At 42.8% G+C, this 13,658-nt stretch overlaps 1 protein-coding gene across 1 annotated transcript in view; it reads left to right on the top strand.

Moving 5' to 3' along the window:
• LOC119167611 (AB hydrolase superfamily protein YfhM) overlaps positions 1-13,658 on the top strand; it is a 73,398-nt gene that overhangs the window by 26,901 nt on the left and 32,839 nt on the right. The window contains exon 2 of the mRNA XM_075866033.1: positions 7,870-8,101. Within this exon, the coding sequence (XP_075722148.1) occupies positions 7,913-8,101 (189 nt within the window). The 5' untranslated portion in view covers positions 7,870-7,912. The remainder of the gene's footprint in view (positions 1-7,869; positions 8,102-13,658) is intronic.

The following is a 13,658-nucleotide window of genomic DNA, read 5'->3' as shown; positions in this document are numbered from 1 at the left end:
TAAAAGTCTTTTTCTGAGCAATTTGTATGGGCGACATGAGAAAAAATAGTGCTCTATTGTTTCTGACTCTGAACAAAGTTGCGTAACGGTGATATCGCCAGACCAGCCCTATGTGAATAGAAATTTAACGGGGAGACACGACATCGAAATCTGGTTATTATGGCTCTCAACAGTCTTGTGGGAGACCAATGAATTTTCCACGGAAATCTCAAGTGAGTAAATTCTGGTGTTGACATTATTGCTTCCATAGCGTCTGCACGAAGCGAAAGTTTTCCGTATCTTGGCGCAGTTATAGTGGCCACTTAGGGAAGGACTGATAGTACTGGACCTTCCAATGCTGCTCCCGCTAGAGAGTCAGTGATTTCATTCACTTCTAAGCCGCAATGACCAGGTACCCATACTAATTTCAGTAGCTGCAGCTGAGGAGGACTAGCATAAGGATCGTCTTTAAGGCCATCGATTTTGTTGACGCCGTAATCGACGTACGTACTGACAGAGAATCCGTGATTATGATCGCGTTATAGGCATTCAAAAGTAACTTTTGCAGTGCTAGAACTATTGCCAACAATTCAGCTTCGAAAACGGGGGTGAAATCCGGTAGTCTCAATGAAAAAGACCAGTCAAGCCAATGGGAGTATGTACCCCTAAACCTGTCTTTTCATACATTACTGAAGCATCTGTGGCTATAATAATATTCGTTTTTGTTTGTGCAAGATAATCGTACAGTCGGCTATTTAGGACCGTATAGGATTGCAATTTGGGGTTAGAGGAGAAAATCTCATCGAATTCCATCTTAAGATTTTGATTTGTAACCTTCGCCGCAATCACATCTCGAATTTTTACATTTATCCTATCTAGTTGTTTCTTGACAAAATTAATCTGAGGTGTTCGAAACCATAGCCAATGGGCAAGAAAAAAGGTGTCTGGGTCATTTATTAAAGCATATTCAGATCGTCTTGGCACATGGCTATAAAATTACAGAAACGTCTGAACCGTTCGGATAAGAAAACAACAAGGCAACGTAGGTAATCGTACTTCCTAATACAGAACATTGTTTGTTACAAACCTAGAAAGCCCTAGACAAAATCTCAAGGCTTCTAGTTCAAGCATAACCATAGGCTTTATTTTGTAAGGAGGGCCACCTGAGAACAATACGCACCGAAATTCTAGCATTGGTCACATATACATTTTATATATCATCGCCATTGTGCTTCTGCGTAGACCATATCGACGGCTGCTCAGTTTACGAAGAATTCCTAAGACGTATCGTGCTTTAGATGCTATGCTATGTGGGCAGTCCAGTTTAAGTTTGCTATATAAATTACTCCCAAATATTTAGGAGATTCCACCTGCGGAATGGGCTCTTGTTTATAACATATTGAAATTGAGATGGGATCTGCTAACGGGAATATTAATACTGCACTCTTATTTACATTTAAGGTCATGCCGATTGCACCTAGCCATCTTTCCAGCATATCCACATATCTCTGTCTTCCTCGTTTTCTGTCCTGCGGCTTTCCTCTGCTAGTATCCCACTACCCGTCAGTTTAGCTCATCACAATATTAATCAGGTAATAGAGAAAAGCGTGGAATACAACGAATCTCTATACATAGCCTTCATAGATTACGAGAAGGCGTTTTACTCAGACGACACATCAGCAGATGTGTCGTCTGAGTAAAACGGCACTACTAAATGAGGGCATTGAAGAACTCTACATAAACATACTTGAAGAAATTTACAGATATTCTACAGCCACCATAGTTCTTCATAAAGAAAGCGACAAAATCACGATAAAGAAGGGTGTGAGTCAGGGAGACACGGTCTCTCTAATGGTATTCACTGCGTGTGTACAGGAGGTTTTCCGGAGCCTAGGTTGGGAAGAGTTATGGATAAGAGTTAATTGAGGGTATCTTGGTAACCTACAATTCGCTGATGAAATTGCCTTGATGAGTCGCTCAGGGTACCAATTACCGCTCATGATTACTGAAGTGGACACAGAAAGCAGGAGAGTTGGTCTGAAAGTTATTATGCACAAAACTGAAGTAATGTGCACCAGTCTTAGCAAAAACATCACTTTGCGATAGGTGGAGAAACGCTGGAAGTTGTAAAGTAAAACGTCTGCTTCGGACAAGAAGCAACCGGGTAGCCGAGCCATAAGAGTGAAAGAACTAAAAAAATAATAGTGGGGTGCATCACATTCGGCAACCATTCTCAAGTCATGAATGTTAATCTGCCACTTACTCTCAAGAGGAAGGTATATACTCCCTGCATCTTGCCGGTACTCACCTACGGAGAAGAAACATGGAGGCTTACAAAGAGGGTTCAGCTTAGAATGAGGACGTCGCAGTGAGCGATGGACCGGAAAATTACAAATGCAACCTTAAGAGGCAGGAATAGAGCAGAGTGGGTCAGGGAACAAACCAGGGTTAATGATATAATTGTTGAAGTTATGAAGAAAAAATGAACATGGGCTGGGCACGCAACACGTAGGCAGGGTAACCGCTGGTCATTATTCGTAATTGATTCGATTCTCATTGAAGGCCAACACACGAAGGGAATACAGAAAATTAGGTGGGCCATTGAAATTGAAAAAGTTCGCAGGTATATTATGGTGATGCAAAGCACACGACCGTGTTGATTGGCGGATCATAGGAGAGGCCTTTTCTCTGCAGTAGGCATAGTCAGGTTCATGATGATAACGATGGTGTTTGTATTGTTAGGAAACCGGAAATGACCTCCAGAAAGCCAGCAACTTTTATGGTGAATAATTTTCAGTCACACGCACACATTTTATCCTAAAAGTTTAAGTGAGTGTCTTCCGGCTCTGCTCAAGTGTCGACGTTGTTAGTGTATTTGCCAGAGTAATATTTTCCCGTTTACACGTGAATTGGAGTAGCACGGGCGAGTGTTTCATTGTCATCGCTTTAGCAGATATTTGCATGGTGGTGGTGGTGAAAAAACTTTATAGTCCGACAAATTAGTGGTCCGGGCTCAGGTCTTCTATGTAAGGACATCAAGGGCTTGACTCTCCGCCGCTTCACGGGCCTGCTGGACTGCCCAGAGTTGGTCGGCGAGCTTGGAGCTACGTAGAGCGGATTCCCACCTCACCGAAAGAACATCGGGAATAATATGCTTCGCTTTAGCCTCGCATGCCCAGAGCATTTGTGTTAGCGTAGCTTTGTCTGTCTGGCAGACCTTACAGAAGTTGGTGCTATATATCGGGGTATATTCGGCGACATATTAGGAGATAAGGATAAATGCTCGTTTGCAACTGTCGCCAGGCAACCGCTCGGGCTCTGAATAAATTGTCATGAGGCGAAGGATAGCATTGGCGGGCCAAGTGGAACGCCTTGGTCAGTTCATTGTATCTCGTAAGCGGATCGCAGTCCGCGTACTCTTCAAGAAGGCAATCACCTCCTGCACGGTTTGTTGCATCGCGTGCGGTGGAGGGCGCTACCTTGTTGAGGTTGGAGAAGGGCGGGCAGGCTTCACCCATATGGGCGGGATCCAGATCAAGGTAGCCTGGGAAATATGGCTGGCATGCACCGGTACGTGAAGGGCTTCAGTCGAAAATCTGACCTTTAGCGAAATTTTGTACTGCTGAGCGTCAGTCATTGAGCAGAGTTTGAGTTTCAGGGTCAGTTATAGCCAGAGAATTTGCCATTTCTTGAGATATCTCCGGGTGTCAGGTCTTCATGCTAGCTACGTGCGTTGTCCTTAATCACAACGATAGCTAAACGCCGCCTGTCCGGATAGCATGCGGTGTCAGTGAAACGCGTGCTTTTATCGTCGCAATAGTTTTTCAGTAGAAGTGTTCCTCTGGCTTTTCTGCGACCTAGGTTGTAAATCGGGTTCATGTTTCTTGGAGCCAGGGCAACGTATATTTTCTCTCTAATTTGCTTAGGTATGTCCACCTTCTTAACATGCTGTCGGTGATATGTGATGCCCAACTCTTGTAATATGTGTGCTCCCGCGTTGGTGAGAGTAAGCCTTTCGAGGTTTGAGATTCGCTGTGCTTCCGCTATTTCATCCATGAATCCCCAGTTGGAGTAACCTCTCAGTGCTGGCAGATTCTGGTAGGCCAAGAGGGACTTTGTATGCCTTGCGGATGATGATATTAGTCTTGTTCTTTTCGCCTTTATACCAGTTGTGCATTGAAGCTACGTATGCGATGTGACAAACGACAAAGCAGTGTACCAGTCTAATGAGGCTGGCCTCCTTCAGTGCACCTCTTCTATTTGTGACTCGCTCGATACGTCTGACGGCGTTGGTGACCTTGTTAGAGAGCTTGTTTACAGTCTCACCATTCACCCCGTTGGATTCGATAATCACTCCAAGGACTCGGATGCGTTTAACAATAGGAACGGTGCCCCCACCTGAGGTGTGCAATTGAACCTCTTCATTCGCTCTTGTTTAACGAAACTCTTGGGAGGCCTTCCCTTAAGGGTAGCCCAGTAGAGCAAGAGTTATGACTTTTGGGGAGAACATTGGTCAAGAATATTTGAAATGTAACAGCAAATAATGCTACTGAGTTCAGTAGCGGTCCATATAATCACGATAGCATGTATCTTTGTATGGCGCCTATATAAAGATTTCTCGTCGTAAGCATTTAAAATGTGCTTCTTTGTCACTTTAGGTTTCTATATAAAAAATTCAGCAACCTCGAATTCAGGATTCTTGGGTGCGATACGGCTCTAATAATAAAGATTACTGTATAACCATACAAAGCTTCGTACACCCATGTCGTGCACACACATGATCAGTTAATTACAGCTTTTTCGGGCCAACAGCTTCTTTTTCGCTGCAGTAGCGGCTTTTGTCAGGCCATATATAATTAACGATCACGTAATACTTGACTATAATAACCAAAATGCATATTTAGCTTCGCCCTGTAGGCATATACTATATACCTTGCTACTTAAAAAGCACAATTAAATTCACTCCCCTACTGCGATTTCCGGAACGACGCTTTGCGCAATGCAAGGGGCAGCAGCGGCTTTTGCATATGTGCCACGGTGGCTCATTTTCTCCTCTAGAGTACCGGATTGATCGCTAGACGATTATAGCAATTGCAGAAAGAAATATAGCAGCCGATCTAACGAATACTTCCCAAGTTCACATGCAGCGTAGCTTCGCTTTTTTTTTTTAATATGAAAGTCAGTGTTACTTGACACAAAAATTATTTTTATGCACTTTCTCTTGATTTGTCATGGCATTCTAGAGTAATGCAGGCTGAAATGCTACTGTACAAAAGCAGTTGGCACCCACCAGCCGAGTGAAGCAGTATTTAGCTTCACTGCTGCTACTTAAATCAGTACGAGCAAAAATTATAACTGATGTTGTACGCGCATATAGTTGGTATGCTGAAGAACAGACGTGACACAGTTTAGATTGCTTGACCAGTTAGAGATAGGTCACCTGCATATCCAGTGTGCGAAGAGAATCTGCAGTCCTTCCAATTAAAGGAAGGGGGGGGGGGGTTCAGCCTTCGCGACACTTCCTCTCTCTGGAAGGTGTACTCAGGTGATTTTTCGTGTTTAATTTGGAATTTACAGTAAAGCAGTTAAACCCCTCGCAGCCACCGCTATCTACTGCAACATTCGTTCATTCGTGTGGTTCTTCCAAAGTTCGTGTTCGATAGGTTAACACGCGTTCTTGGGGCGTGCGTTGGTTGACATAAGTGTTTGAAACTGTGTGGTACAGTACAAACCAAGAATTACAGCTGCCGTGACAGGGACGCTGTGGGACTATGGATGCTCTGTGAAAGGTTAGGACAGAGCTGCAAAAGTCAGCACGGTTGGAGGACTTGCACATGACCAATCAGAGCGTGAGCTGGCGGCGAAACCTATAAAGCTCGCCGCACACTCTTACGACACCTACTACAAGAACTGTTGCGAGGGCTCACTACGCTGTAAGTAATCTCATTAAATGACATAAATAGTCATCTGCTGTGCGTTCTGATGACTTTATGCGCACCTACATAGCATTACACATTCTTATTGTTATGTGAATGACAGCAACGTAAAAAAAAATTTTTCGGGGAGGCGGGATTTCCTCGTGCCTTACGTACGTGTATAAATTCTAAAATCTACAAAAATTGCAAATTCTGAAAAAAGTTTGAATCCCCGAATTCCCTCCCCCAACCGTTGTCCGCGCCAAATTACATTAACAAAGACTTTTCACCAAGCTCTTTGTAATGATTAATATGGTTGAAAACAGCCAGTCACCACGCAATTCACACAGTGTAGTGCCTTGATTGGTTTTATTCATCTATCACGTAATATTTTACATTTCAACGCGCTTGCTCGCCATAAATGACGCTTATGTAGTAAAAAAAATATTCAAGTTTTAGCATAGCTTTGTGGTGGAGCATGTGCCTGCCTCGCGAAATTCTTGAGCTGAAATCCTGCATGAACCCTGTTTTTGCTTTTGTTTTGTTTTTCTTTTTAATGTACGCGGCCGATGTGATGCATGCCGGCGGACCGCAATTCCGCTGAAATTGGCTGCTGTTTTGCCATGATAACCACTCACGCTGTAAAATAAGAGTTTGTTCCGGTCCTTTCTTCTTCTGTTTGTCGCCGTTCGCGATGCTCGCATGATAATCTATTGAAACTAGCCCAGTTACATGACCTGTCTAAGTATGCCAATGCGCGTTACGCATTGTCGAACTGCCATATTTCAGCGGCGGGTCGTAAACCCAAATTGTGAAGTATCTTCCGTATGCATTTCATGACCAACACCACCTGTTGTGCGCGATCAAACAGATGTCGTCTCTTCCACCTAACTAAACAAAAATTCGGCACCCATTTGTTCGTCAAATAGGAATAATTCATAAAGTTCGTTTTTAAGCAAACATTTGTTGGGACGTAGTGAACACGTCAGGGTTGTGTTTTTCCTTTTAGAGGCGAAGCTTCTTACACCGTGGGTCATGCGTCCCATGCCGTCGTATCTCGTTTAGTCCTGAGAGTGTCCGCTGGATGGCGAGACTTGTATATGAGAACAATAAACATGCTGTGGGGAACTTAACAAAACGATAAAACATGATGCATCGTTCTCTTAATTCCGCAACAGCATGTGTATTGTTTTTCTTCTTTACTGAATCTCACTTCATGACTACGCGTTTGAAAGCACCCCGAGCGATGAAACATGTTCTGATTTAATGCGCCGATATCCACCCGGGTATACCTGCGGGTAAAAGCCTCCATGAGGCTTTGGGTTTCAGGGACAAACATGGAAGCTGAACACGACCGCGATAGAGGTAAGGAAGAGACTGTTGGAGTATAAGTGGCAAAACAGTAGAGATAAAGGGCAGAAATAGTGGGAGAATGAGGTCATTCAGCCAGAAAGGCAGAGAGGTGGAACACAAGTTTCTAATTTTCTGTGTTATAATCGGATGAATTTAATCAAAGTAGATAAGGCATTAGGCCAACATAAAAAGAGACATTTCTTTTCGTTTTTTTTTTCTTCCGAGCCTGGTGGCACACATATCACCAGCCCGTTATGAAGGAGAGGCTCATAGCATCCATCCAAAATGTGGTGAAACGATGTGAGACGCTGGTACTCAGAGTGTCCGTCCGTCCGTGCGTCCCATGGTCCATCCATTAGTCCATGCGTCTACCCGTGCGTCTGTCTGTGCATTCGTCCGTCCGTCCGTGCATCTGTATGTCTCTCCGTGCGTCCGTCCATGCGACCATGCGTCCTTCTGCACAGAGCTTCGTTCCATTCGTCATCATTCACCTCGTGGGTATGCTGTGATTTTTTTTTATTTGTTCTCATCTACTTACCACTGTAGCTAGGAACAGTTCTTACCTTAAACTCACTGAAGTAACATCCTAATTATACGTACATTTGTTTTCTTTTTGTTGCAGTTATCATTTGTTTCCAGGAAACGCTTGCTTGCACTGTTACAACATGGTGTCTCCATCGGTCGCCAAAATAATCATCGCTGCGATCACATCTAGCATGTGGATCTGGATGCAAACTTACGTGAAGGTTCAAGTTGCTTTGCACGGACAATCGATACTTATTCCTAAAAACCGGACAGAACCACCAGACCTAACGAACGACACGTATGGAAGGCACGCATACTCAAATCTTACCGTACGTACCACATTTGAGCCCTAATTTTATTTGCAATAGAACGCGACATTGAAGTTTCTAGCAATGTTATTCAAGTATAAGTTGAATGCATCATGCGTCATGTACTCTCATGATGTCCCCACGTAGTATCTGTTCTAATCCATTTATTATGTTCAGATAAACTTTCTGATTCAACTGACCAACCATCCGAGGTATCTTTCTGATATGCGAAAATAGGCAACAGAGACTATTGTGACGAAGGCAAAGCGTATCAGTCCATTCCATCTGCGAAATTTTTTGGCGACCATGTCACAGTTTGTAAATGAGAGCACTCTTCCGTGGAAAAGGTAACAAGTGTGATTGCTAGTATGGAAGCTCATAAGCTTTTCCGACCACATCGACTTATCAAGGACAGTGGCTTTAATTGGGTAAAGAACATTTCCGCACTTTGGTATAAGCGAGATGTCATCGTAGCCACAGGTGCGTGAGTGGACCACACTCATTTTTCATGCTTCGTACTAACATTTCGAAATGCATTTTAATGACACTGCATTCAAACCATCAGAAATTCAGCGTTTCTTTAGTAAGGCTCTTTAAGCGAAGCAGTATTTATTGAAAGACATAACGTGGCCATACAAATGAACATTTCAAACTATTATTGTGCTTCATATAACAGCAGCGCTTCCAAAAGTGACTTATTGAAGCCCCTCTGATACATTGTTGTTCAGCCCAATGCCTGCATTAACATGCCTTTGCGTTTGCAGTTCGTACGTATTATTGTAAACGATATATTTGCGTTTCACCAACAAGGCTGACTTCCTCTTCTTGTTCTCAGAAGATAGAAGCTCGCTTTCAATGAAGCTGAGCTAGCTGATACATTTTTATCGCTGTAGTAGCCTCGTCCTGAAGCTTACGCTTGGACAAATGTATCATGTGGCTTGAAAGAGCACCGCCTATCGGCGGGAGTGCCTCTTTTTAAATTATAAGTGTACCCTCCTAGTGGATGCAATTTATGTTACATATGGGCCTCGCCTTTCTTTTCGCTTTGCACAAATTTTTGCTGTTCGCCGTGTGAAGGAGACTGGCTGAAGAACAGAACGAGAGATGGTAAAGGTATATTGTGAGATGGTTCTCTCACAAATTCTAAAAAACACAGTTGAAATTTGGATGAGTTGTTGACAGTTTAATTAACGCTTAGTGAGTCTTTCGCTGTGTTTGAGACTAGCTTATTACCTTAAAGACCCCGTCTTTTTTGTGGGTGACGCACCGCGCATAAAGGGTGGTTAGATTTCAATTAGGTTAACATTAGGTGTTGAAGAATGCTGTAGTATTCATTCCAATCACCGACGTCGTCTTGGAAAGGTAGATGATGATGGTGCCGGAGGATAGGTTCTTCTAGTTCAAAGCTTTGGGTAACAGAAAGGCGTAGAAAACGTTGTAGTGTGGATAATTGGCGGCGAAATATAACTAGGTGGTTTTGGGATTATATATGCTTGCGGCCCCTAAAATAAGTAGTCGCTGATTGATTTAAGAGTGCGTTTAAATCTCACGCCACCGTGGTAGTGAGAAGCAAGGACCATTATATTCCTTGTTCTGCTGACTTGAGCCAACGACATAAGCTTGCCCAGGTGGCTCATTCGGTACAGTTCATCCCTGAAGAGCGACAAGGGTTGCGCCGAATGACCACCTTGTCAATTCGCTGGACGATAGCTGGTGGTGCGTAATTAATGGCAGGTGAAAATATAGGGCGTCAAAGAGAGGTTCTGTCAACAATCGCTGTTTGACCCAGTAGCGGCGCCAGTTGCAGTAGCTCGCACTGGCTGCCGCAAAAAACACCGTGCCTGGCGTCAGCTAGATAAGAGAAATAAACGCTCCAGGCAACTTAGCGCACTGTACTATATACTGCTGCAATCGCGCCAATCAAGATAAAGTGCAGAATCACATCGACCAGCTGCCACCAAAGCTGGAGCCACCAATTATACGTGGTGGGTTGAAGTGTTCCGAGCACTGCAGCGATTTCGTTACCATTGTCAGCCGAGTGTCGCTAGGGATGCAGCATGTATATAGGAAAATACTTCCTATATACTAGAACACAGATATAGCATACATTCGCATCTGGGCAGCTTACGTTTTTTTTTTGTTTCCCTTCAACTAACTTTCTATCTTTGTCAGCAGCACAGTGCCGTTTAAGAGCGCTATATGCTGTGTGGATATTGTGCAGGATAATGCAGTTTATGGCAGAAAAACGGGATTTCATAACGTCAGGCGAGAATTCCTTATGCCGTGCGTTATAACTTTCGAGACTATACTAAGCCTAGTTAAACGGCAGTCTTTAGTCTTGTGTGGTACATTCATCCGCACACGTAACCTAGGGTTTACCACTGCACAACACAGCTTCTGCTCTTTCACTGTCTCACCAGCGTCATGTCAACAAAAGCAAGAGCAGAGGGTTTGAAAAAACTCGACATAGTTCTCAACAGTAATCCGTACTGCGGCAGCACACGCAACCTTAATACGCCGAAAGTCTTATATGCCTCATCCAACGTGTAAAGGCAAAATTAAATGGTGGAATGAACGACAGTTAAAAATCACCATCCACTGATGGCGTCGCCATATGACATTATTATGAAGTGAATGCAGCACAATGCGTTACAAAAAAGCATTATTTTGTGAACGCTACAAATATGCGTGACAGTTCAAACAAATGCCCGTCTGGCCAAGGTTCTTGTAGAGCTTTTTGTCTACACTACCGTAATTTTTTGCAGCAGTGTCTTGTTTTCACAAATTTTTTTATTTGAAAAAAAAAATAGATGACAACTACTTGCGTTTTAATCATTTCCTTTTCTTCGAGCCTTCATCGCTTGAAGCGCTAAAATGTTGTTTTGAAACACGCTTTCCGAGATCCTTTTTTTAGCAAGTGTCGCGACTTTCTACAACCGTAGTGCAGCTCTTCTGAGCTGGCCTTGAATGCCGGTAAAAAATATCTCTATTATGAATAAGCGCGAGGCGATTGTGGTCGCAATCACGTCTTGCACATATGTTTTTTATTGTATATACTTTTATGAACATATCGCGTCGCCTGCTGTGAAATGAGTCAGCAGAAAATTGTTGCCCCACACAGCCAACGCTGACAACTGTGGCTGCTTGCAGAAATTTCTCACAGCGAATTTCTTCCAGGAGAAATTCTTTTGTTGTACTCAAATTTGTTCCACTACAGGTGCACAACTAAAACACTTAGTTTAGAAACGCTCACCATACAGGTTTCCATTATTCTTTGAAACTTGCGACATAACGGCTGCTTCCATTTATTAAAGATGTTTGTACCGCTCTCGAGTGATTCAGTCGGCCAAGATAACACGAGATTCTCAGTGCTTACAAGGCCTCCTTGGTGGGTCATGCATATAATTATAGCTCATTGATGTATCACCCGCCGAAGACACTCTTTGTCCTCTACATTACAACGGGTGTGTCAAATACATAAAACAGACAAAAGTGAACTAACACTTGCGTCCCTAAATCAATATCCGAATGAGCTTATTAAGACATGTGTACAATTAGTGCGTACATATTATTTGGACCGGTAGCCTACGTGGCTAGTAGCTGGTCCAATGCAGAACATGCACAAAAGTTAGCAACGTACACGATTGGTCATGAAAATGATTGGCCTTATACAGATAGAAAATTCAGCAATGTACAATGTACGTATGTGAAGGTGATTACAGTTACCTTGACAAGAAAAAGCGTTTACATGAAATGTTGAAGATAGCCATAGGTTTTATTTCTAGAGGCACAGAGTTCCAGGTGACAGCTCTGAAGAATGCTAACAATCGTTCGTCATAAGCATTGTTACAGAAAGGAAGACAGAAAGGAAGCATTGTTACAGAAAGGAAGTTGAAGTTACTTGTTCGCCAGGTGCTTGCACGCGGCACGTTGAATATGGAGTTGCGTAGTGCAAAGTTCTTGTAGATTTTTTTGTGAACTAGGGAAGGTATTTTATAAATTGTTAGCGCCATAAATGAGATAATATGAAGATAATTTAACAGAACGCTGCCAGGTTAATAAATGGGAGAGAAAATTATTATTCTTAAAACACTATTTTGTAACAGCAGCATAGGTCTTGGATAGGTTTTGTTTGTTAAGCCCCGAGCCAAACAGCTATGGATGAGTTTTGAGTGAAACAGAGTTTGCAACAAAGCCGTTAAGTTAGCACATCAGCATACACGAGAATTCCTTCAGATATCCCGCACTTTGGGAATCGGCGTATCGTGAAGGAGGCGGTGATCATGAACGGTAATTATGAATTCGTTTCATTATATGTTATTCATTAGTCACATAAGCTCGTGCCTCTCTATGCAAACATTATGGTTTATCTGGTACGTATACATGTTCAAGTTACCATGTTACCGCAATACCAGATCGCGTTTACCGTGTTATAACACTGAATTTTTTAGGAAAGATTTAGATTCCATACGGAAACCGTTGCGTATACGTACGTAAACTTATAAACTACAACATGCAGACAACTTCATTTGAACTATATTTGATTTAGATAAGGCTGGATTGTCGCGGCAGCAAAACCATAAAAAAAGTTTCCTTTAGCGTAAAGTATCCAAATGTACGCCAAGTAGTGTAAAGGTGCAGTGTTATCGGGTGATAGCGTCGGTATCTTGTGCCACCAATTTTCACAACCACAGAAATGAATACGCTTTTTTTTTCGCCTAGTGTTTTCGAAGGCAGAAATTGCTAAAAAGACCACTCATTCGTAATTATGACGCTACAAGGCAATAAAAACAAAAGTAAAATGCACGATATTTCCGCAATAACAATATTGTGATAACCTAGTCCATCTTAGCCCAGCTAGATGGCGTTACCTATACAGCCTGCTTGGGGCCTTTTACGCTTACGACTTCGCCATGCGAGGTCATCGAGCTTAAGCAATCCTGCTGAAACAATTGAAGCGATCTTTTGCACATCGGCTTATTTTTCCTCGGTGGCTAGAGTGTCCTTAAATTGATATCGCGAATAGCCTCGAAAGAAGGTGGATTTATGAGACAGGGGCGAACAAATTAAGCATATTTGGTGCGCGGTTCACGTTCCGTAAAAGTGTACGTTCCATGAAGGCCGCGCCTGCGCAAATTTTTTCAGGTATCTGGAAAAACGTTAACGTAAACGGGTTAACGTACAAGCTACAGGCTTCTTTTATTGTACTCTAAATGAACGAAACGCCTGTGGCATTACAAAGCCGAAGGTGGCTTGTTCAATGTTTACGTGATACGTCATCTATGACAGTTAGATTGTCACTAATCATTCGTGCTCGTAATGAGCTGACATCATGCTATGCAAATTTTTACTGTATATAAGCCTAGTTAATCCACCAAGAGAACAAAAAGACACCGGTGACGAGATCCTAACTTGCCGAACATGCATGTCATGATTTATAAATGTGAAGGATTTCTATGCGTACTGCATGCACTTTCAATATCTATCTATATATCTATCTATCTATCTATCGATTCGTCTGAGTGCTCTCGTAAGGACCACCTTTTCTTGGGGTAGACCGAAATTGTTACGGGAGGGT

Source organism: Rhipicephalus microplus, chromosome 6 (assembly GCF_043290135.1).
Source record: "Rhipicephalus microplus isolate Deutch F79 chromosome 6, USDA_Rmic, whole genome shotgun sequence".
Taxonomy (NCBI): domain Eukaryota; kingdom Metazoa; phylum Arthropoda; class Arachnida; order Ixodida; family Ixodidae; genus Rhipicephalus; species Rhipicephalus microplus.
Note: the sequence above shows the minus strand (reverse complement) of the source record. Positions and strands in the feature narration are given on the sequence as shown.